At 32.7% G+C, this 24,652-nt stretch overlaps 1 protein-coding gene across 2 annotated transcripts in view; it reads left to right on the forward strand.

Moving 5' to 3' along the window:
- NCAM2 (neural cell adhesion molecule 2) overlaps positions 1–24,652 on the forward strand; it is a 487,657-nt gene that overhangs the window by 432,875 nt on the left and 30,130 nt on the right. For both annotated transcript variants that reach the window (XM_079922649.1, XM_079922648.1), the window contains exons 13-15: positions 5,560–5,679; positions 7,938–8,059; positions 18,524–18,704. In XM_079922649.1, coding sequence (XP_079778775.1) covers positions 5,560–5,679; positions 7,938–8,059; positions 18,524–18,704 — 423 coding nt within the window. The remainder of the gene's footprint in view (positions 1–5,559; positions 5,680–7,937; positions 8,060–18,523; positions 18,705–24,652) is intronic.

A 24,652-nucleotide genomic window follows, 5' to 3' on the forward strand; every position in this document is an offset into this window, starting at 1 on the left:
AATTGAACTCCCCTTAGATGAATAATTTCTATGTGATAATAAATATTATATTTTAAATTTAAAAAGTATGATTAGTTTATGAAAATAATTTTGATGGAACTTTTCTGTTTTCAAATCAAGGTTTTTACAAAGAGAGTATATTTCAAGGAACAACAAGTACTTCTGTGTAAAATCTTGCATCAGTTAAAACTCAATTATTAAATGACCATATTGCTTTTATACATAGTTTATACTCATGTTGAAAAAGAACATAAAGAGAAATATAGTAAAGAAATAATTATGAAGATTCAGAAATGATGAGCTGTGATTTTAAAATAGTGTCATCAATACATTGAATAAAAGCCCCACGCAAATAGCACATAATCATGTGGTTAATTTTTCTTTCTCCTGTTCATCAATGTATATATTCATATGAATTTTTTATTATAAAAATATATCCACAAATGTTATTTATATTATAATATATATTTATACAAGTTCTATATTATGATCCATAAAAGTCTCCAAGGTACTTTTAAAAAGGTGAGATCATATTCTTTTGCAACTAATGGAATCTTGAAACATAGTATAATTTGTACAAAAATAAAAATTTATATTTTCAAAAATAAATGAAAATACAATTGAACTGAGATGATTATTTACATAAACCGCTTAAGAAAACTTAAAGACACTTTTCATTAATAATGAAACTATCCCTGAATTCATTCTTATGTATGTAAAGAATAACTGGAGTCAAAGTACTAAAAAATTCTACATTAGGGATAAAAAGGTAAAAAATTACTTTTATTTTTTTTCAAGCCTATTGCAAACTTCTGCAGAAAGGAGTCAGAATTCTCTCCCTCAAAAAGAAAGCTTTTTTTGTCTTGTTTTAATTGTTTAGAGAACAAAAGCTGAATCTCAGGTGAGAAACTTCAGGGATTTCATTATGTTTTCAGATTTATCTAAGGAGATTAACAAGAAGTGTAATTTCGAATGATCAGTTCTATCCTAGCCAAGCTTTGTATTTTCCCATAGCTATCTGACATGTTTCACAGTTCTTGACAACCTGAACAGTTCCATTTTGGGTGGATGATACAACAGTTCTACATCAAGGGAGTCCTTATCTCCCTACATTGATTGACAGGAAGAATGCATGGAGACATCTGGGGTTTAGGAGAGTTAAGAAAACATGGCTAAATTTAATCTCACTTTAGACCTTTGCTCAGCATAATTAGTTTGTAAATATGTAATTTATTTTGCTCCAAGGGTTGTAAATATTCTGTAGCCTCTGCTTCTCTTGACAGCCAAAGGGAGGAATTTATAATTCATTATCTGAACAAACTAAACTTATTTTGTTCAACTTCTTTTAATAAAGTTTGATTCCCTTCTTAAAGAGAGAATACAACTTCAGATTTTTCTCTCTAGTAATATCATTTCCATACTTGTAAAAATAATATTTAAAAAGTTCCTATTTCCCTTTCATTTGCCAGTTAAAATGTCATTGTTTTTATGCATTTCAGTATTTTGCTGTACTTTTTACATTTATAGCCAGGTGACAAAATGGCCATTTATGAAACTCAATTATATTTAAATCAAGCAGAAACATTATATTAGTGAGGGAAATTAGCTTTTTTATAGAACCTGTCCCTGTTGCCATGTCAAAGAAAAATTCATGATTGTTTATAATTTTCAGAATTGCAGTATGGTTTCCAAATCATGCTGACTGAATATAACTATGAAAGACCTTAATGTATGCCGTTTGTCCTTAAAGAACTTTTAATGGTTTGTAATCTAGAACTACTTTCACCTAATTGTTGAGTTTGAATTTCTAATAAATTGTAGAGAAAGAACCCATTCCCACACCTTAGTTTGTGGTTCTGTTGTTCTATTGTATGGACACACTTGGGGAAAGAACATCTTTCATTAACTAACTTCATAATTTGAGGTGCTCTATTATAGAGTACACAGCATTTGAATTTCAAGTGGTGGTTTGCTTTCAAGCCCTACCTTGTGTATTCAGAAACCCTATGTTTGGTAATATGCCAGTAAATTATGGATGATTTCATGTATACATCCTCTCATTAAAGAAAGACAAGCCAAATTACAGACGTAGGCTTTGCCTCCCCTGAATCTTTTCTTTTCCCTCTCTTTAAATTAGTCCCAATTTATGGAGTTGTTTCTATTTCACACAGTAATCTTTATGTTCACACAATGTTAATAAGCCTCATAACAAGGGTTATTGTACCAAAACCTTTAGAGTCAGAACTCAAAAACAGACTGATTTCTTGTATATCATTTTGTAAAACTGGCATTAATAGGCTTATTTCCAAACCTCTCCCCTATAATTTGGAAGGTCCTCTATAAGGCCTCCCTCATCCACTTTACATTTAAGTGTTTTAGCCCAATGTTGTAATAACAGCTCCATCATCATTTTGCCCTCTTTTCTCCTCTCCTCGGCAAACTGCCCTGCTGTGAAACTCAGTCAGTAAAGAGAAGAGTCTTGACACAGAACAGAAAAATAAGAGGAAACATGGGGAAAATCAGCTCTGACTTGATCAGAACGCAATTAAAGAAATAGATTTCCCCTTGGCAGAGGTAGAGGGACACCCAAAACTCACAATCCCTATGAAATGTTAGAGAAAGAGGAATGCTGGCAACCCAAGCCAGAAAGAGGTTTGTCTAGAATCACTCAGATAATTCAAGTAAAATATGGAGTTGCTTTGCTTTGTGTTGTGTGTGTATGTGTTGTTTTAATTGTTTAATCCAAGTAATTTCCTCAATTTTCCCTGATTTGATCTGCTCTGATACTTTGATAGCTCTATTGTTATGCATTTTTAACCTAAAAAAATGAACAGTCTGATCTCTACACTTCTGATGAAATGAAGAATTTTATTTACAGTTAAAATTGTGTGCTTTAAATTCTGTTGCTTTTCTTGTTTGATTACATAAAGACAAACAATTGAATCTAAGCATTACTAGTTCCACACAGCTGAGTTACAGTCTATCTCATAATATTAAAATGATGGTAACAGCTGCATCTTTACATCATAGAATATGGAGAGGCATGTCACATACCAAAGTTATCTGTAGCAGTAAAAGCATCTATGGCAAACTCATATATTCTTGTAGAGACTCTCTGTATAGATTATCTGTGTAAATGTTAAGATTTATAAATATCACTAAGACTATTTTGCCTGTAAACATAAAATATTTTTCCATTAAACAGAAAGTTAAGGATGAATAAATTTTAGATGATCCATTATTCTGTATTATTTCACAGTCTATAGATAATATCCCCACTTGCATAAATAATTGATATACAGGGGTGATTATTTCATGAATCACAATTTTTTATCTATACCTTCTTTAAACTTTAAACTTCTTTATACTTTGTTTCTATTACATTTAATAAAAGTGTCTTTTTAGAAGTTGAGAGACCACCTCAGTCCTAAGACCTGGTTGAATCTCAGTCAGTGGTGGAATCTGGCCCAGAGCCACACGACTTCTTTCATGAGTCTAAAGTCTGCATCACTAAGTGTCTTATTACAAAGGTTATTGCAGTCTGGTTACTTCCTGCTGGAGTCTCTCATAGGTCCATGCGACATCAAGTCATTCTTCATTAGGGTAAAGAAGAGGATAATCAGATACAAACTACTCCATGACAGTATTGATTGTCCAACGGCCCAAGCATTTTTGTTACAAGCCCTGAAGAATAAACACACTTTTATAAGGCATTAATTTCTGCAGCTCTAGCTCACTTTGGCTTTAAATTTGCTATATTTATTAACTGATTAAATGATAAAATATGATGAATTTTTAACTCTTGAATTCCTTCGTATGCTGACCTTGAGTGGAAACTTTCTCTCATAAGGTCAATAGGATTCCAACTTCTTAGCATTTTAGCTGCCTAACTCTTAGTTTGATTCCCTCTCCCTTTCCATAATCTTCATGACCAGTGTCATCTGTCCACTAACGGTCTCTCCATTGTAGTCGTCTTCTTTTTCTTGGGCTGATATTATGTATTTCACTGACTCCAGGACAACTGGGTTTGGATTTCCTGAAAAAGCTCCCAGGTTGTTAGCTTGTCAGAACTAATTGAATTCAAGTCTTAATTTTCTGATTTACCTTGCAGCTTCTAATCAGTTGTATTTCCCTGCCAATCCAGTTTTCCCCAGTTGGCCTCCTTAGCTTTGACACCATGTGTTTTCATCTGAGGCTTGACAAGGCCATGCACTCTCAAAAGCAAGTTCAGTTTTCTTACAAGGTAGAGAAACTGAGAAATGCAAACATAAATTTCACTAATTGGAAATGTATCCTTTCTTATGATTTTGAAACATCTGTACTGGATTAAATAAGGTCTGGTTGATATCTGAACCGTATTTTGGCCATTAATATTTATCTGGTATACATGATAATATTAGGGAAAAGAAGGGAGCACAAGGAAGTATCAAAACAAATTCATTAAGTATATTCATTCAACATAAAATGAAAAATGTTATTTAGTGAATATATATTAATTATCAGAAACATGTTAATAAATTCTATTGGAATTTTATTGACTGTGTATCATCTTCAGTCATTGTTCATGTTAATCAATAGTCCTACAAATGTGATCCTGGTTACTTATGGTTTAATCTTTTATTTTATGATTGATTATGTCTTCTATTATGAATTGATCATCTGACTTTAAGTTATTTTGTAAGCCAGACATAACTTCCTTTTGATTGTTCATCAAGGCATTGCCATTTCCACTAATTTTTGCCCTTTTTAGCAAAAACAGTAAGGATAGAAGCAACTATGGAATTTTTTTAGCTCCACCATAGGAATTTGTAAAGATGCAAAATTTTGAAATCTGCAATTGTATTTAAAACTTTCTCGCAAATTAAAGGGGCTGACACTCCCAAGAGATGTTTATAATAAACTTTTATATCCCTGTACTTTTTCAGATTCTTTCTTCTCCTTTGTGTCATGTTGAATCCAGGCTTGGTATGGTATATAATTGAGAAGAAATTCAGAAAGAAAATACAAGAGATGACAAGCTCCAAGCTAGTGTTAAAAATAATTTGATTTGATTTGAGATTATTGAACAAATGATCCACTATTATGGTAGTCAACTTAGTGACACATCTTTGATGTGACTCAAACACCTTATACTGGAGGCCAGACTTCTAGATATTGAATTCTATATCTCCATTAACTTCTGTAGAAATCATCTGTTTTGAGTAGGCAAAGTATTTGAGAATGCATTCTGTAAAGATGCTTTATTTAAATCCTTTTTCAAAAATTGAATATTAAAAAGATGAAAGAAAATATTTTACTTTCTACTTTGTGAGTTGTAAGTATCACAAAAGGAGCTACTAATTTTCATCTTTGAAAGTTACTGCATGTGGGTAGAAAGCTGAAATAGAGATGAAGAAGAGGATTGTTCACAAATCATTCTCTTCTTCTGTGTATTTCTTATTTTTTTCAGGTATTTCATGGAAAGATTTACAGTGATATTGTTCACTCAGCTTTGTAATAGTTTGATTTGTTTTACTTATTAAAATGCATTAATCATAGACCTATTTTTTTTTCTTTTAGCAATTGTTGTTTTGAGCAACCTGGAACCAAATACAACTTATGAAATCAGAGTTGCAGCTGTAAATGGAAAAGGACAAGGAGACTACAGTAAAATAGAAATTTTCCAAACATTACCAGTTCGTAAGTAATCTTCTCTGTTTTGCTCTTTGTTGCTATGCTCTTCACTTGCAAATTTAAGTGGAATTTTAAAATGCAGGGAGACATTTCAACACTTTGAGGAAGTGAATTATGTCCTTGTTGAAGTGGTTTCTGGAGATGGTGGCATCTCAGATTTATAAAAAGTAACATTGTGCTGGAGCAAAGGAAAAAGAAAAGTGCACTGCAATATATACAGTAAAATTGCTCTCAGGAAATTGTCCAGTCAGGAAGGTGTCCTACTTATTCAGTCTGATTAATTAAATTGTAGTGCTCAGACTATATTCTGTGAGAGAGTAGAAAAGTATCTATGTAACATGTGTAATGTTCTAGTCTTTTGCTGAAGCATGACCATTGCCTTTATTCCATGAATTACATAGACCCTAAGTGTGAGAAAAAGGTACTAGTAAATTAATCCATTGCAGTGGTGACTGCAGAAGAATAACTATTGCAGCCTCCTTCTTGTTACTATCCTCTTTTGGAGTGAAGTCAACTGCATTTACATGAAGTTAGACAGACTTAAAACAGTATAGATTTCCTTTATGTTGAATAAATTGTTTAAAAATGTGAGAAAACTTGAGTGTGACTAAACAAACACCATTATATAATCTATACATAACCCTGTCTATCATATACTTATATTAGGGCAGGCAAATTGACAGCAATAATTATCTTATCCTAATTTGTGACCAGTACTTTTCTGTTGGTTATCGTAAAATGTCAGATGTGTTCTCTTGTCTCCGTTCCTGATGCCAGTGTCTTTTTCAGTTCCTCTTTATTATTATCACCAGGACGACTGCAAGTACATCTTGACTTATAATCCTACTTTCAGACTAAAATGATTCTAGAACAACTTTGTCTTATTTAAATAGAGACCTATCCCTTCTCTGTTTGTAGTCCTCAGCAGCACCACCCTTCATAGTTTTTCTCATATTCTCTTATTGAATTATTTTAAGGCATTATTATACTGTTTTGTGGAGTAGTTTTAATTCATTTATGGAAAATATATTATGTTGCATGTAAATCATATCATAATACCTTCACACTAATTTAATTAACTTTAATGAACAATCACTGTATAATTTCTCCATTTACCTTACTTCTATATGGTTGTACTATATATACAAGGCTATTTTACTATTTACTTGCATGCCAGCACTCTCAATTGTCATATTTCTTTAATGATTTGCCTTTTCTCAAATAAAATACTCACTTGCTTAAGTTTATCAACACTGTATTGGAAATAAAGGTAATCTGCTGAGAAAAACCCCAGATTCTCTAGTTTGGGAGGCATGCCGTCCTCTTCACTATATTCTGTTTAGTTTGTCTGTCTTGGCATTCCTCTGAGTAGGCCAGGTACTACAGTTTTCTGGAACCTTGCAAATTAGATCATGTCCACTAAAAGTTTCTTAGTGTTACCTTATCATATCCATATCCATATCCATAGGGAATTGGAGGAAACAGAGGCAAAGGATGCCAGTGCGTGCCCAAGGACATCACATACGTGACACAGGACAGAGAATTCCCATTCCAAGTTGCCAAGCAGTGATGGCACCCTTCATATAGAAAATTCTTCCACTTCAGTAGATCCCTGTTCATATTAAGAATATTACAAATATCTTTATTATAAGACCATCTCCATATGAATAATAACACTAAAAGGAAGTATTTTCATGAAACTAGAATTAAAAAAAAAAGAAAAAAGACAGATTTGAAACCCGCCTATGGATTGGATACTACAAAATTTCTTTATTAAAATCTGCATCTAGCTAAAATCTGTTTATTAAAGCAGGTAACTAATTGCTAAGCTATTGTAGTTCCTGGTAGGTATATATTTTATATAGTTTGATGACAATATGTTTATATTCATAAATATTTACAAAATGTTTACAAACTACTTACATTAGAAAAAAGATAGTAGACTATTAATATAAGAAATAAAATTGTACACTTGTGTAATGTAATGAGTTCTATTCTCAGAGCATTTGCAATATAAACATTATGTTTAGTTCTGAGTTTTCACAATTTTGGCATGATACTTCCAGATTTATGAATGTTTCTATTTCTTGGATGGGTAAAAAGAGGATAGAGTTTATATCACAATAAAGGGCAAATAGAAAGTGATAAACCCAGGATAACATCATACATTTTGATTACATGACAGTGTTTTTTTAATTAAAATTCAGTTGCTCTACATATATGAGGTCTGTGCAAATATCAAGAATATTGTATTACATATGTAGGTGAACCAAGTCCTCCGTCGATACATGGACAGCCAAGCAGTGGGAAGAGCTTTAAACTCAGTATCACCAAACAAGATGATGGAGGGGCCCCTATTTTGGAATACATCGTGAAATATAGAAGTGTAAGTACCCTGTTTATTATCACTTTGCATAGTGTTTTCAAGTTGCATTAAATTTGCATTGAATTCATAGATATATCAGAAGTGAATGCATATTAGGTAACAACAATGACAAAGTGTTTTCATAGGAATTCAAATGCTAATTTTTCATTGCTGAAATTCATCATTATATGTTGTAGAATGTTTGCTTGTTTGTTTGTTTTTTGTAAAATCTAAGCATAGATAATCAAAATAATGCTATGGTTTTCATCTTGTGATTTCTAAACTTAGCAACATTTCAGCAATGAGATATCACTTTCCCTGTTTTCTGACAAGGTTAGCAGGATATTTCACCTTCCACTATGCTTGATTTTGGTAACTTCAAGCTAAGCTATCTTCTCAACTTTAGTTACTGTAGGTAGGATGAACAAATCACATCTCAAATTTACTTTATTATTCATTTTCATGAATTATTAAATTATTATTAAATCAAAATACATTTATTATTTAATATGGATTTTACAAAATAAATCACCTTAATCAACATTTTAAAAAGAATGGCCACATTTAACTTGAGAAAGAGGGAATAGATTTCTTCAAGTTTAATTAGCACTAATATGGGATTTTGGACAGCTCAAAGCTGCCTTGGGACTTGTCTTCTATGCAGGGGATGAAGGATGTCCTCTAGTTGCCTAGTGATGAAGAAAGTCACCTGATAGATTTTGCCCTCATCTGAAAATGACTTCAAAGGCCACTAGAAGTGATTTCTGTTAACAACTTTGCCATAAGAACCATTGAGTATTTGTGTCTACTATGGAATATGTTAAAAGTGAAAGACAATTTTAATTAAACTTTGTAAAGTTTATTTACTAATGATTATGATTATCTCCATAATACTGTGTCAATTCTATTTATTTTATTTTTTTTCCTTTTCCATCCTTTCAAAATTCACTTTAATACATTTAATAAATTCCCTTAAATTTGTTTCCATGACAAAATTATGTGCAGCTATCATTTTTAATTCACATACATCTTTTTGTATTCCAACACCTACTCATTTCTTGCAATTTTTGAAATGTAACACCAAATTTTAAAATTTTTCTGGCTTCCAGTTTGCATGATTACTTTTTTGTGTTTGTTTGTTTTATAGTGTCAATGTAATGGTGGCCTCACAAAACAGATTGAAAAATATTCCTTATTTTTTTTCTCCACATCAGGCAAACCTTGGAAATTTAGGGATCATTTTATTTTTAATTTATTTTTTTTACCTTCTGTTTTACTAATGTTTATGATTAGGCGCATAATGTCTCAATTTCATGTTTATATTTACTGAACACTTATTAATACTTTCCAAGTTTATTATATTTTAGAAAATAGTGTAATTGCTCCTTAATAGTACATAGATGAATTTTAACTATTTTCCCACAAATCCACAATTTTCTAAATTATAATGTTGTTGCTTTTAAATTCAAACATCTAAATATTTTCATTTTTTAAAATAATTTTTATTGGAGTATGGTTGCTTTACAATGTTGTGTTAGCCTTTACTGCACAATAAAATGAATCAGCCATACACATACAGATATCCCCTCCCTTTTGGACTTCTCTTCCATTTAGGTTACCACAGTGCATTAGGTAGAGTTCCCTGTGCTGTACAGTATGTTTCCATCAGTTGTCTATTTTATACGTAGTATCCAAACATCTCAATTCTGAGGGATAGTAAAAAGGAGTCTAATTTTGAGTAGCACACGTCAACAATTAATTTTAGACACCAGTTCAGTCTTTTACATTTCCAACTGATATCCCCTTCCCAGGACCCCTCTTTGTTGCAGGTTTCAATCTGGGGATGATGAACAGCTGTGTGTGTTTTATGGCTAATCTGCTATGGAGGCTTCATGCCTCCTTTCCAAAACAACTCTGAAAGGATCACTCGTCTCTCTATGAATCTGATGGTGTTTCAGTAGTCAAGCCAGGTTTCTTGGCCATTCTTATTTGACCATCTGGAAACTCTTTGGAAGGGAAAGAGTCTCTCTGCAAGGGTCACACACTTAAATCAAATTAGTGTGAATTAAACTGGGAGAAAACAACTTGAATGCAGATTGTGGCCTATAGTTGCACCCAGAAAAATGTATGGTACTAAATCCAGATGAATGGTAAGAATTTGTAGGTAACCTCAATAAAATCCCATGGTGAACCCTGAGATTCAATGACCAGTTGTAAAAATATGCTTAATATACTCTCTATATGTATAATTTCTACCTAAAACTAAAAGCTGTGCTTGTCTTGGCCTTTTGAAGAGTTGATATTGGAAATAACACAAATGTTATATTGAGTTTAACCAGAATCACTCATTTCAATTGATGATGGCAAATATTTATTCTTTCAAATTGTATCTTTTCTTCATCTATTAGTGAGTTTTATTAATACAGCCTGCATACGTAGGAATGCTGTGACTTTGTTCAGCTATACAGTCAGGTGTCCAAATTGTTTTTCCTGATGTTCTTTCATCCTTAGCATGTTGGCTTTTGTCTTCATACAGATTATCTTGTGTTCCTAAGATGTTGCCCTCACATCTACCTTTAGAACGTGAAGAGAGCAAAAAGAACAAAAGGAGCAATAGGCTGTTTAAGCTTAATTTGTCTGTTTTTCCAGCAATACCATACACATTTTTCAAAAACTCCACCAAGCAGAATGAGAATTATGTCTCATTAGATAGAATATGTCTCATGACCACCACTAAAATAAAGGTGTTATAGTTGGGAGTTGGGTCAGCTAAACAATGGAGTCTTCAACATACCATTAAAGTAATTACCTTTATCATTATAAAGGCTGTCTTAGTCTGCTAGGGCTGCCATAACAAAATGCCACAGACCAAGTGGCTTTAACAACACAAATGTGTTTTCTCACAGTTCTGGAGTCTGGAAGACCAAGATCAAAGTTTCATCAGGTTTAGTTTTTCCCAAGGCCTCTCTCCTTGGCTTGTGGATGGCTACCTTCTTGCTGTGTCCTCACATGGCCTTTTGTCTGTGCACACACATCTCTGGTATTTCTTCCTCGTCTTATGAAAATACAAGTCCTGTTGGATTAGGGCTCCATCCTAAGGACCTCATGTAACCATAATTACCTCTTTAAAGGCTACATCTCCTAATAGAATCACATTGGAGATTAGAACTTTAACATATGAATTTGTGAGGGTGTACACAATTTAGTCCATAACAGTGCACCTGTCATGAATCCTATGTATCTAAAAAGGCACATTATTGGCACTTTGGGTGGCATAACAGTGGTCCATCCAGAACCACCCATTACAGTATGTTTAGCTTCTCCCACCGCCACTCACTCCATTGCAAATAGTGGTCCCAGTCATTGTTGAAACGAAAATGTTCACTGGAGTATCACTACATCTGTTTAGAGCCAATTAGATTCATGAAATGGAAATAGACATTCAAGGGGAAATATATGTATATATTTGAAAACATAAATTGCTGTTTAAAATGCTGACCAAGTTTACTTTGGTTTCCTTAATGTGTATTAGAATTAGTCTTCTATGAGAAGTTATGTGTGAAACATACAAGGACACAGATAGTAAAGTGTTACAGATAAGTAAAGTGTTAACTATAAGATTAGAAAATTTTGAGTGATTCAAATTTAGATAGGTCATCAATATATTTTACCTTTACATGTAGCTAATGTGACTCCGCCTCAGATTAAAACTTGAAAAAGAAAAAGTTTTGTTTTCAGTAAATCTCTAGCTTCCATTATTTTGCCTTTCTTCCCCCCACCCTGCCTCCAACCAGCCTAATGTTAGCAATGCCCTGCTTTTGCCTATTTACTCAATATCTGTGTTTACTCTACCAATAAAAGAAAGTTTTAGTTTCTCCCCAATTCCATCTTATTTCTGTCTTGCCAACCCTCTCCTCTTAATTTCCAAGAGCCAGCTTTATCTAACTACAAAAATTACTAGTGAATCTCATTTTAAATATCGTAATGAAAATGATGGGTTGCATAATTCAAACATAGCTATAATTGATGGATAATCAATTACTGGGTTACTGCTCTAAAGCTTATTAGCATTTTAGCAGGGAACACTGTTTTATTAGTAGAACTTTGGGCTTCTACGGTAAGATTTGTAAAGTAATTCCTCATATCCTTTGTATTTCAAGGAAGGTATTGCTAACTCTTGGAAGAAAAAAAAAGAAAAAAATATATAATCATACATAAAGTGATTTTTTTTTCCCATTTTTTAATGGACAAACTGAACCTTACAGAATTGGGGTGACTTGGTCACCTGTGGGGATGGGGAACAAAACATGAGACTTTATAGCAGAAACGCTTTTGCAGCAGTAAGGGCTGAATTGAAATTTGCCTGTGGAGATTGTATTGACTCCTCATTCACTGTCCCATCTTAATCGTCTAGGACCTGTGCCTCCAAATACAACCATTCTGATCCAGTTCATCTTTACCATATCATTTAGTGGTATGCCTTGTACTCCAATACACTAAAATCATCTCCATATTCCTATGTTTTTCTTTCTCTCCCTTTATCACCTCCTCCATCCTGCAAATATCATGCTCTGCAGGCCCAATTTGCAAATTCCAAGATTCAGTATAAAGTTATATTTATGTGGTCAAACAACAGCCCATCTTGGGGAGGAATAATTTTCTCCACATTTTCTTTCTAAACAGGTTACTTCTTCACATTAAAAACTTTCATGTTCAAGATTCAGTTGCTAAGTGTTTATAGCTGCATTTACCTTGATATTTGTAATTGAAATAATAACTATTTCAAAAATAACTTATTACTGTTCTTTGTATGATTCCGAGATACTTCATCTATTAGTTCCTCAAACTGCATGAATTCCACAGTGGAGTAAAGTGCAGCTGAACAACTTAAAATTTTATTTAGCTATATGCAATGCATTTTTTAGTTGGATAACCTCTATGGAAATAAAATAGGTACATTTGGAAAGTAAGGAACACTCTTATGAGTTTTAGTTGATTGCTTCTTTGACCCTACCTTTCAACTCCCCTGTGCACAGGACTATACATTTTATAAGCTAGGAAACAAAATTGAGATAATATATTCCTTATGTGAGTGTTGATTTATAGCAGACATTGAATCTGAATATTTAAACCTGCATTCCACTGGAAAAGGAAGACTAATCATATTGTAATATAGAGAATGTTTAACTTCCTATAGATTATGAATCAGGAAACACATTATTCTGTTATCTTGTAGTAGATAGAGCACACAACTTTGTTCAGTAGCCTATTAAGAAGACAGAATCTATTAGAACAGAACTAGAGTAATAAAAGCAGAATTAGATGCCTCCATGGACCCATTGTGAAAATTAACATCTCTAATAAGTCAAGATTAAACAATGTATTTGGAGAATAAAGATAAACATTAATCTCATAACATGTATAGAAAAAATTAAAGGAGTTATTCTATGTACAGAATATTTTTACTTACTTCATATTGTAATGTCAAAAGAACTCTGTATAATTTAATAAATAGTTTTGTACATGCTTCCATTAGTTTTTCACTGTTTTCTCTCAAATTTGATGATAGGTATCGGATCATAACTATCACTTAGTGTTGGTACATTAAATAAATTTCCTCAGCTAAGTAGGGTTAAATAAAATTAGTGACCTAACATCAATTTTGAGGAATATACTAGAGAGACTAGAAACACTGCTCTAGCATGTGTTTCTAGGTCATAATTGACCTTCTTAAGCCTGACTCAAAGTCTGGAAAGTTGTATCTCAATGGCCATAGAAAAAGAAAAGTATATTTTGAAAAGGGTATTAAAATAATAAGTAGAATTGAGGTTTTGTTGTTGAGGGAACTTATTTTCTAATAAATTATTAATAGTTTATTAATAACTTTTTTCTCATTTAATTATGTCTAGGTGTGTATATTGACATTTCTTTAAAGCCATCAGTTTAAGTTTTGAAATATTTTCCAACATTGAATAGGTATGGACATTAAAGGGTACTAAACATTTTGGTATTTTTTTCTTTGCTGTTAGTGAAAATGATGATTTTTATTCATCCTTGTATTGTTAGCATCAAATAGACTAATTGTTATCTGAATGAATAAATGCATCGATGACAATAAATGAGTTAGTCTACGTTGTACAATTATAAATGATCCTGTATCTAGATTAATAAATACAAGAATTAATAAATGCAAGGGAAAACACTTGCACTGTGTGAATTTTCATGGGATGTGAGAACACAGAAGGTGATGAATAGGAAAAATTAGATCTTATTTTTCCCTAAAGAAGTACCTCGGTGATGGAGAGTAGGAATCGATAAAGTAGGGTCCAGTTTACAAAATTTTACCAAGCTTCAGGACCTGGAACAAAGGCAGTTTGAATCAACTATAATAACGTTAAAAAAGCGATTAGAATTTGAAACTCTCCTAAAAACTCCAAACCTTGCATTTTTCCCAATCACAGCAGAGTGTGTGTGTGTGTGTGTGTGTGTGTGTGTGTGTGTATGTGTGTGTGTGTGTAAATTATCCAGATTGCTAAATCACCTCTCATATTCAGAGTAGCAAACAGAGCTTTAGAGAATTCTGGGGCCTTCTGTAAGGTCATACAAGTAGTGAATAGCTGAACCAGGCTACTGGAAGTCCAGGCAGCTTGCATGGGAACACACAATCTTAAATTGTAACACAGTGCAATCACAGGAACTTTAAAATTAATCAGGTTAATACAAGCTCACCTCCTCTATTGTCCTCTCTTTTTATAATTATTCAGTTTTTACTTAAGATGATGTTGACCATATATATCCTGAGACTTTGAAAAGAAAGTTAGTAGATATTTTCTTATTATGAATAAAAGCAGTCAAGGAGTCATCTACATATAAGCAGACCAAAACCCTCTCCATCTCTCCTCCACTCTTCTCTCTATACAGCTGATAGCAAATATTTCCCTATATGCTGATATTATGATTTTAGAATAACTTTTAAGGAGTCCCCTTAATGGTCATATGGCCCTGCTATCTATGTTTTGACAAAAAGGATTGCTTAAAAGAAACTACATCAAAGCAAAATGACCATATTTTTTGCAGTAGCTGCCCTTCAACATTTAACTGGCTTATTAATAATAGCCATATTCAGCAAATCATCTCATTAAATTACCTAGGGGAACTGTTTGCAACTTGATTATCTTAAATTGTTCCCTCAGCACTTAAGTTCTGTAAATTAGGTACTCTACAAATGCATAAATGAGATTTTGATGCCTAGGAAAGTATTTGGTAACACCCACTTATTTTTTTCCCCTATTCCCTAGGAATAGCAATTAAGGGATTAAAAAGCCTCCTTGTCTAATGGTGAATGGAAAATGAAATTGATTAAAATTGGGGAAATTATTAGAACTCCTTTTGGTTCCTTATGCCATCAGTCCAACTATCTAAAATGATGGAGGGACTTTTAATTTATCAGGCTAAGAGCTTCAACAATTGAAAGTTAAGTGACTGGATATTCACAAGAGACTATCTACATGCCTTGGGCTTGTCAGGAAGTTTCACTTCAAATGCTCAATTCTCAGAAATAGTATTTTTGGAGAATAACCTAAAGGACATGAAGTCTCTTCGTCCCTCTGAATAATAAATTGTATCCTAGGGTAACCCAGATATCAGCTGTTGGCTTATTTCTGGCTCTTTCATCCACATCTCCACTCAGATCCAAAGCAAAACTCAACTCTGGATTTCCACGCAAATATTCACTTTCGCCAAGCATTTGATAATAAATTAGAACTTATACTTAATTATTGAGGTAAGGGGACATCCACAGGGGCAACTCTTTACTTCTTTGTGTAACTTTGTCCTTATCTGATCATTCAGTCTTCCTACTCCTTATCTCCTCCTTTCTGTATATGTGCCTATATACAATTTACAATATATCAATGATTTATATATGTATTTTACTGTTTATATGTATGTTTGTGTATATATGTCATATATCATATATGATCTAAAATTACTTTTCAGTGGAGATTTTTTTTTTTTTTTTTTTTTTTTTTTGCGGTACACGGGCCTCTCACTGTTGTGGCCTCTCGCGTTGCGGAGCACAGGCTCCGGACGCGCAGGCTCAGCGGCCACGGCTCACGGGCCCAGCCACTCCACGGCATGTGGGATCTTCCCGGACCGGGGTACGAACCCCTGTCCCCTGCATCGGCAGGCAGACTCTCAACCACTGCGCCACCAGGGAAGCCCTTCAGTGGAGATTTTTGTAAGCTTTTTATTTCTTTTGGTCAATGCCTTTGAAGTGCTTTTATATGTACTTAAAACAATACACATACAGTGTCTGTTTTTACATCTCCCAGTGATTGTGCATCTTTCTGAGGTTTTCAGTCATTTTGCCTATTTTTTTGGATCGAAACTTCTGTGAAGGAATCACATTTTCATTCACTAGGTGAGGATGAATGAAAAGAAAAATGGTACTGGAGTTTCTTATTTCCAGCAAAGTTGGCATTACTTCCCCAGAGAAAACCTTCCTGATTCCTGGACTCTATTAGTTCTCCCTATTATATGCTCCCAAAACACCCTCTTGTTTTTCAAAGAACTCATGTCTTCCTTCTGTGTTGGTTTGTAAACTCCAAAATAAGGATTTGTACATGTTTTATTCACTGTTGTGTTCATAGTTCTAGAACAGTCTCACTATCCACTAAAGACTGAATAATTGATGAATGAACTGATGAAGAAAGCGGATGTTGGGACAATCCTGGCTAATGACACAGCTATTCTAAGCAATTCAAAAACACACCTAGATTCCTTTCTTAACTTTACTAGTCATTTAATGACTTAGACAAGTTACAAGGTTTCTGGTCCAAACTGTTGTTTTCCAATGGCTTTTCAGTACACTTCATAACACTGGACACCAGCCCAGTCTAATAAATTAGTCAGTTTATAAGTTTCAGAAAGCAAGGGAATTTACCTCTTGTTTATATGATAATTTTAAGTGCTTGTCCGAAACACTTGGAGGGGGGTAGTATCTCCAGTTTTAGATGAAGCAACAAAAGAGGCCAGCCGAATTCCTCTGTAATAAAAGTTCTATGGAACCAATTAAGTCGGAAAAGAGAATCACAGTATGGTACCAGAACTGTAATGTGGTCTTATATCCTTTTGAAGGATACTTAATATTTGTAGTACCATCAATTTAATGCAATCATGAATTTAACTTCCACAATTTGATTTTAGATAACAAATCCTCATTTTTCACTATAAATGTGGAAAACATTATTATTCTTTCTAGTCAAATAAACATTGTAAAATATTGGCTCAACATAACGTAATATTGAGCTGAGCTCTGAGGTTAAAAAAAGATTGACTAATCGATCTATTGATCTGTCTATATATCTATATGTCTATCACTATTTCCAGGTTACAATTTATTTATAATTACACCTCTGGGAAATTGAGGTTTTCAATGGCAGTGATGGATTATTGGATTATTAGATATGTGATTTCAGAGAAAATATCATTTCATTTCTGTATAGTTATTATGGAAATAGTTTATTTTTAATAATAGCTGTCATTTGTTAAGTGGTTATGATTCTTAATGCCTTGGAATATACAATTTACTCAGTTTTCCTCTTTGCTTCCTGATGAAAGCTAACAGAGGCAGCTGCTATCCTCATTTCTGTAATAGAGATGAGGGACACAGGCAGAGGTTACCATTTAAACTTTAAGTGGTTAAAATATGGCTCAGCTGAATGTTCACATTGCTTAGGATAGTTTAATCCATAAAATTATTTCAATTATTTGTAACTGTAGTCATAGTATTTTTTTAAAAGGGGTTATTCAAATAGCATGTTGTCCAAAACATTTATTTTAGAAAAAGAATCTGGATTTAAGTGTAGAATGTTCAGGATAGGGTAACATATTTTATTTTCTTATGTTAATAACTTGTTTAACAGGTAATATTTTTTCTTGTATGTTGCTTCATTATAAGTCCAAAACATCATAGTAATAAAAAATGATAATGGAAATTTAAATCTATTTTAAAAATCCAGACTTTGTTTGTAAGACACTTTACTACCCACTGCCTGCCCTGCCCCAAACATTAAACAATAGTCTCTGGAAATTATTTTAATGGGTATGTTAAGCTTTTTCTATATATAATATTTTGTTTTCCCTGTTCACATGATTATTAATAATCAACAAAGTGGCTAAACAGCAAACTGATATATGTGAAATTTTAAAGAATCTTTATGGAGGTGAATTATCATTTGAATCATCAAGGATTCATTATGAATTATCACTCTTCAGCTAATTTAAAAACAATTACATTTTTTATGGAAAAATCTTATAAATAACTTCATCTACCTACAACTTCATTTATCCCAGTGGATGAGAAAATAGCCTTTTTTCGATTTAATAAACCCACTTGCTCCATTTCAAGATAAATTATTTTTTTTAAAGATCACAACTTTAGTGTATGGGTATTTACAAAATATATTTGTATTGCCTTTACAGAAAGATAAAGAAGACCAGTGGCTAGAGAAAAAAGTGCAGGGAAATAAAGACCACATTATTTTAGAGCATCTACAGTGGACAATGGGGTATGAAGTTCAAATTACAGCTGCCAATAGATTGGGATATTCAGAACCAACAGTCTATGAGTTCAGCATGCCACCAAAACCCAACATTATTAAAGGTAAGAAAACTGTATGCTTTCTTAGGCTGAAAATAAATATGACAGTATCTTTTATAACCCCTCTGGATTTTTTTCTTAATATTGAAAACATAATTTTATAAAGGAAGTATAAATTCTAGGTTCTAATCATGATTATTTACATGTCTTAATAAAGATTTCTCAGTTGCTCTTGCCATAAAAGATTGGTTCATTTGTAAATGCACTTTGACAACTTTAGTGGTTGAAGTGGTAGAGAGAGAATGAGCAGAGGGGGAGGATGGAGGATAAGAGAAACTTGAAAATCAACATGAAAAATATTCGTTGAGCCCAGAAAAAACTTTTGCAAATGAGAAAACTTCTCTGCCAAACACATGGGACCTGGTCCTCCGCTTCTGGGAAAATGAGCCCCTTCATGCCTGACTAAGCAAATTGAGTTTGGAAAGATAAAATCTCTCACACAATGAGGCAGTAACAACCACAGATACACCTGCAGAAAGAACTATGAATAGAGTTTCAAAGAAGCTCAAAAAGTTGCAGGACACTCATTATTGGTGGTCACAGCGCACTGGTGGCTACCTTTATTAGGGAATAGTGCTTACATTATTTTATGTTAGTGATATTGTCAAAGTCTACAGGAGGGATATTAAATTTTTTTCAGATACAGGCTATAGAGGTGAAGATGCAAGAATTTGTCCTGATTCATAGTCAATTAACTCTGTTAATGAGTTGTCATATTGGTCATATTTTAACATTCATCATTCCTTTACATATTTAAAATTTTTAAATTTAAAATTTATACATACATGTATATATACACATATTCTCTCTATATAGATAGAGACATCAGAGCTGCATATTCATAAACATGATTTATTTAAGTCATATTATAATAGAGTATCAGTATTACGTAATATTTTTGAGACTGGAAAAAAATTTGTCAGTTCAGTCATGCTATTTAATCCTCTTGTAATTTCAAATTAATATTAATTTCATTAGTAAGACTTTGTTATACATCATCTTTTAATTGAAAGCAGCTTTATACAATTAATCTTTCTATAAAAAAGTAATTGCTATTGGTTTTATGGTTTAAAAGTAATTTATATCATGGCTTTGTATTGCTAGTATTAATTAGTAAGTTCTTCCAATTATAATTTGAAATTAGGAAGTTGGAAGTATCTAGAAATAATATGGACAGCTGGGTATCATATTGTACTGGCACTTTTTATAATTTACAAAGTACTTCTGCACTTATTGTCTCATTTTATTCTTGAATCTGAGTTGAGCAACAAAGAGTTATCCTCATTTCACAGATACAGTTTTGAGAGGCTAAAGTATTTGTTCAAGGTCAGAGCTATTTTAAATCGTATGACAAATCCCATGTCCTTACAAGATGATACACCTAATAAAAAGAACGGTTGAATGAACTATTAAGTTCATTGTTTCTGTGAGTTTTAAACATCAATAAATGCTTCTACAATTATAACGCATTATGTTTGTAGTAATTATCCTCTCTGCATATATCAGGAACATGGTATAAATATGATTTTTAATCTGAGTCAGAATCTTCAAAGGAGGATTGCAAGAGCAAACTTCATCCTCGTACATCTTTTTTTTTTAAATAGATCTTTATTGGAGTATAATTGCTTCACAATGTTATGTTAGTTTCTGTTGTACACCAGAGTGAATCAACCATATGCATACATATATCCCCATATCCCCTCTCTCTTGAGCCTCCCTCCCACCCTCCCTATCCCACCCCTCTAGGTCGTCGCAGAGCACCGCGCTGATCTCCCCGTGCTATGCTGCTGAAGAGACATGTACCACAATGTTCATTACAGCACTATTTACAACATCCTCCTACATCTTTAATTTAGTTCATACACTTGGAGGGAATAATTATTTTTATCAAGATAAAAATGAATATTTTTTGAAATGGAAAGCAATATTTTAGTTATATTTTATAGATAAAATGCAAACTGTAAAAAAAATAGATTTCAGGCATGTTACTTTACATTATACTCCCAGAGTCCCTGTTATGCTGTTTTTATAAGAAACTGTTGTTAATAAAACCAATAGTAAGTATAAACTGAAAGATAAATAAATAAAGATAGACTATATATGAAGAATATATATATATATATATATATGCACAAAAATAACTAAAGTATGCTATGATGCATTTACTATAAAAATATTTTGTTTCAGTTTTGGAAAGTTAGTTTGTGGACAGTGCTTAGAAGGAAAATGGTTTATAGTTTCAACTTTGCTCTTGTCATTTAACTTCTCTTGGATTTCCTAATCCCTAAGCTAGTTTCTTCTGGTTCTGCAATATTAAGATTCATTCATTCATTCATTCATTTCAGTTATTCACTGGGGTCTTGCTTTGTGGAAAGTACTGTGATGAGTGCAAAGGAATTATCTGTGAAAAGTACAGAACTGGTTCTTGCACTGAAAGACTATACAATCTAGTAGGGAAGATAGACATTAATCAAGAGTTAGAATATCCACAAAGTAATTACAACTAAGAGATATGCTGGTGCAGTGTGCTGCCATGAGAGCCTTTGGCAAGTATACCTAACTTATAGGGGTAGGTGAGGCTTGAGAAAGGATTCCCTTGGAAAGTAACCTTCTGAAAGAAACTTGTAAGGAAGAAGACTTCCAGGGAAAGTGTCTTATATGGAAGAAGTCTCTGAAAGAAGAAGGAATTTGATTTGCTTTAAGAACCAGGAAAACGATGGCTGGGAGAGAACCTGGAGGTGTGTGAACAAAACTAAGGATACCGAGAGATCTGTGACCCAACCAATCCAGGGTCTTCTAAATACCATGTAAATAATTTTAAAACAGATCCTGAAAGTCATAAGAAATCATTTGAAGCAGGGAAATTATATGAATCGATAGACATTACAGACAGATTAATCTTGCTCATCAGGATAGAAGCAAGAGATGGATGAACACGAATGCTTGAAAAATGTGATAACAGTAGAAAAAGAAAGCAATGAATAAATTCCAGACACATTGTAGATGTAGATTAACCTGCCTGTGTAACAGAATGGATTCAGTAGATATTGATGACTTTCTCACGGTAAAGAATCTTATAAACAGAGCAGGATTTGGAGAGTAAGGGTCAAACATAAATTGATTTGGTATTTGTTAGGTTTGAAATGTCAAATAGATGTTAAATATGTGTGTATGGAGATGAGAAGACAACCAGGGCTTGGAAATATACATTATGACATTTTCAGACTTAACAGATAATTGATATTTAAAGCCTGGATGGGGATAAAACCACACAGTGAGTAATGTCTAAGCTCTATGAGAAATAGTTGATGTCTGTGATACTCATAGATGTTTCCCAGTACCCAATACCAGTACTTAGAAGGGTGACTGGCACAGCATTAATGTTCAAGGGGTGCTTCTTTAGTTACTGAAGAATAGAGTGTTAAGAACCATGTCCTGTATAACCATGTTATACAGGACAAGGAAACCCCTCCCTCCCCCAATGAGACTAGAGTTCCTGGAAAAACACAAGACTGTAGTATCTTGTAAGTTAAAAGACAGTCATATTTCCAGAAGAAATGTATCAATCACATTTGCCCCTTCAGACGCTGCTGAGTGGTCAACAACTCAACTGAAAGAGATGTGAAATGTGCTTATTACATACAGCTCTGCTGAAGTGCTTGGGAGAGAAATTAGGTAGGAATGAGCTGAGGATTGTATGGGAGATTAGCAGGTTTAGAGTCCATGTTAATTTATGCTTTCAAGAAGCTCTGTATGAAAGTGAGCAGAGGGGGAAAAATAGTCAGTGTTAGAAGGACTTTTATGATGAAAAAGGCTAGCACGTGTTTCACAACTGATGAAACAGATCAAGCAGTCAAGGAAAAGTCAGACATACAGATGTACAGACAAAGCTATCTGAGAAGGTAGGAGACAGAATTCATCCCCTCTAAACTGTACAGATGACACAAAACCAGAGCATCTTACTGGAAAAAGGAAAGATAAAATATTTATTTTATCTATAAAAATGTCACAGAATAATGTCTAATTTACTGTGACTGAATCCAGAGACTGCTAAGGTTTCATGGAAAGCCAGATCAAAGACGTGCCCTTTTAGTTCAAGAATTGTTTGATTTAGCTCTGGGAAGATTCTTGGGACAATTTTAGAAGCTGTGATAGTTGACAGTGAATTTGGGAGCCTTTAAACCCACAAAATACTATAGAGTTAAAATTATGTATCGGCAAAATAATCTTCATATGCCTTCATTATAATTACTCTTATAGTTATATAATTTCTTATTCTATTTGAAAATACACATTATAAATTCAAACATATTTTAAATTAGTTATGTATAATAAACTAGCAACTCTTAAGCCTTATTTAATTTGGAGAATATATGGAGTTTACAAGTTAATTTCATTTTAATTTATGTTTTAAATAGCATGCATTGTAAACTGTCCAAATAAAGTTTATGGACTTTGAATTTAAAAACCCATTACTTATGTGCATTCAGATATATTTAACTCTTTGAGTAAAGCAGCTAGCTAAATCTAGGGTACACTTATTTGTTGGACTGAGGGACTATTTTTTAACAATAGGCTTACCTTACATTTATATGTCATATATTCTATTAATAATAATGGCTTTTCTATGTACGTATCTTAGTGGATACCGCATTTCTCCATAGTTCATGATTCTGATGTGAAAACTATTTTATGATTAATAATATTTTCCTTTCTTCACTTATTAAATGTGTTTATTTTGAAAGTGGTGTTCCTTGATTCACATAGAAACAGTGTGCAAAATCACAATTATGTTCTCTTTTGGAATATTCATACAGCATAATTCCATCTCATTTTATTTTATAAACAATGAAAATATTGGGTAGTGATGACAAATTAATTCTTGTAAAACTGATCACAAAACCATCTATGGAACTAGAGGCTGTTAAAATGATATTTATTGATTTGTTCTGTAATTTTAATGACTAAAAATATTCCTAACTTGGTAGAATGAGTATAATCTAATGCTTTAAAAAATTCTTGGAGATAAAATGACTCTGAAAAATAATTTCACCATTTCTTTTGGCTTTAGGACATGTTTAATATTGTTTGTTTTAACCAAAAACAAAACAAAATAAAACAAAACAAAACCCTTCATAAATTGCTTCCTTTTTCTTCTCTTGTTACTATGAATTGAAAACATGCCTAATTTTAACATAGACTCTCAATATAATTTGATGGAAAATAATTTCATCCATACCAAGAAGTGACATAGATCACCACCAATAAATATATTGCTAAGATTTTTCAGTTAATTTTTATTTTAATGGACTTTTTTGATTATACTTATAATGAACAGTAGAGTAAAATTATTTTGATAGCATTCAAGTCTAGTTCCAGCAAGACTAGTATACCCTTTCATCTCCAAATAACTCAACATGAATGGAAAACAAAACATTCAAGTGCATGGCAAATACTAAAATGCTTTCTTAAGGTTATGATTGTTTTAGAATTTAAATTAAAGAAATTCTAAAACAATGGTGAAATTGAAGTTCAGTTAATTGGGAAAAACTTCATTTTAACTATCTGAAAATCTCAGTCAAATCTAAATACTAATGATACATGCAAAACAATATTTATTTGGTTTAGTACATAATGCAAAAGTAAATTTCTGTAAATTATTTTCATGATCTTTGTTTCTCAAAATTATTTTAAATGAGCAACGATAACGTATGTCTAGAGTATACCTATGGCCAGTTGAGTTAATGTTCCTTGCTTTTATTCTTTTGAAAATTTTCACTGTGTGAACTTATCATTTTCAATTATATTTCTTGGTACTTCATTCATTATTAAAAATATAACTACTTTTATTAAATATGTTTTACAGGAAAATACGATAGCAGAAAAAAACTAGCAGCAAACATTGCAGAATATGATGAGCTCATATTTAAGTAACAGTGTGAATTTATCAG

This window comes from Stenella coeruleoalba (genome assembly GCF_951394435.1).
Source record: "Stenella coeruleoalba genome assembly, chromosome: 5".
In the NCBI taxonomy this organism is placed as follows: Eukaryota; Metazoa; Chordata; class Mammalia; order Artiodactyla; family Delphinidae; genus Stenella; species Stenella coeruleoalba.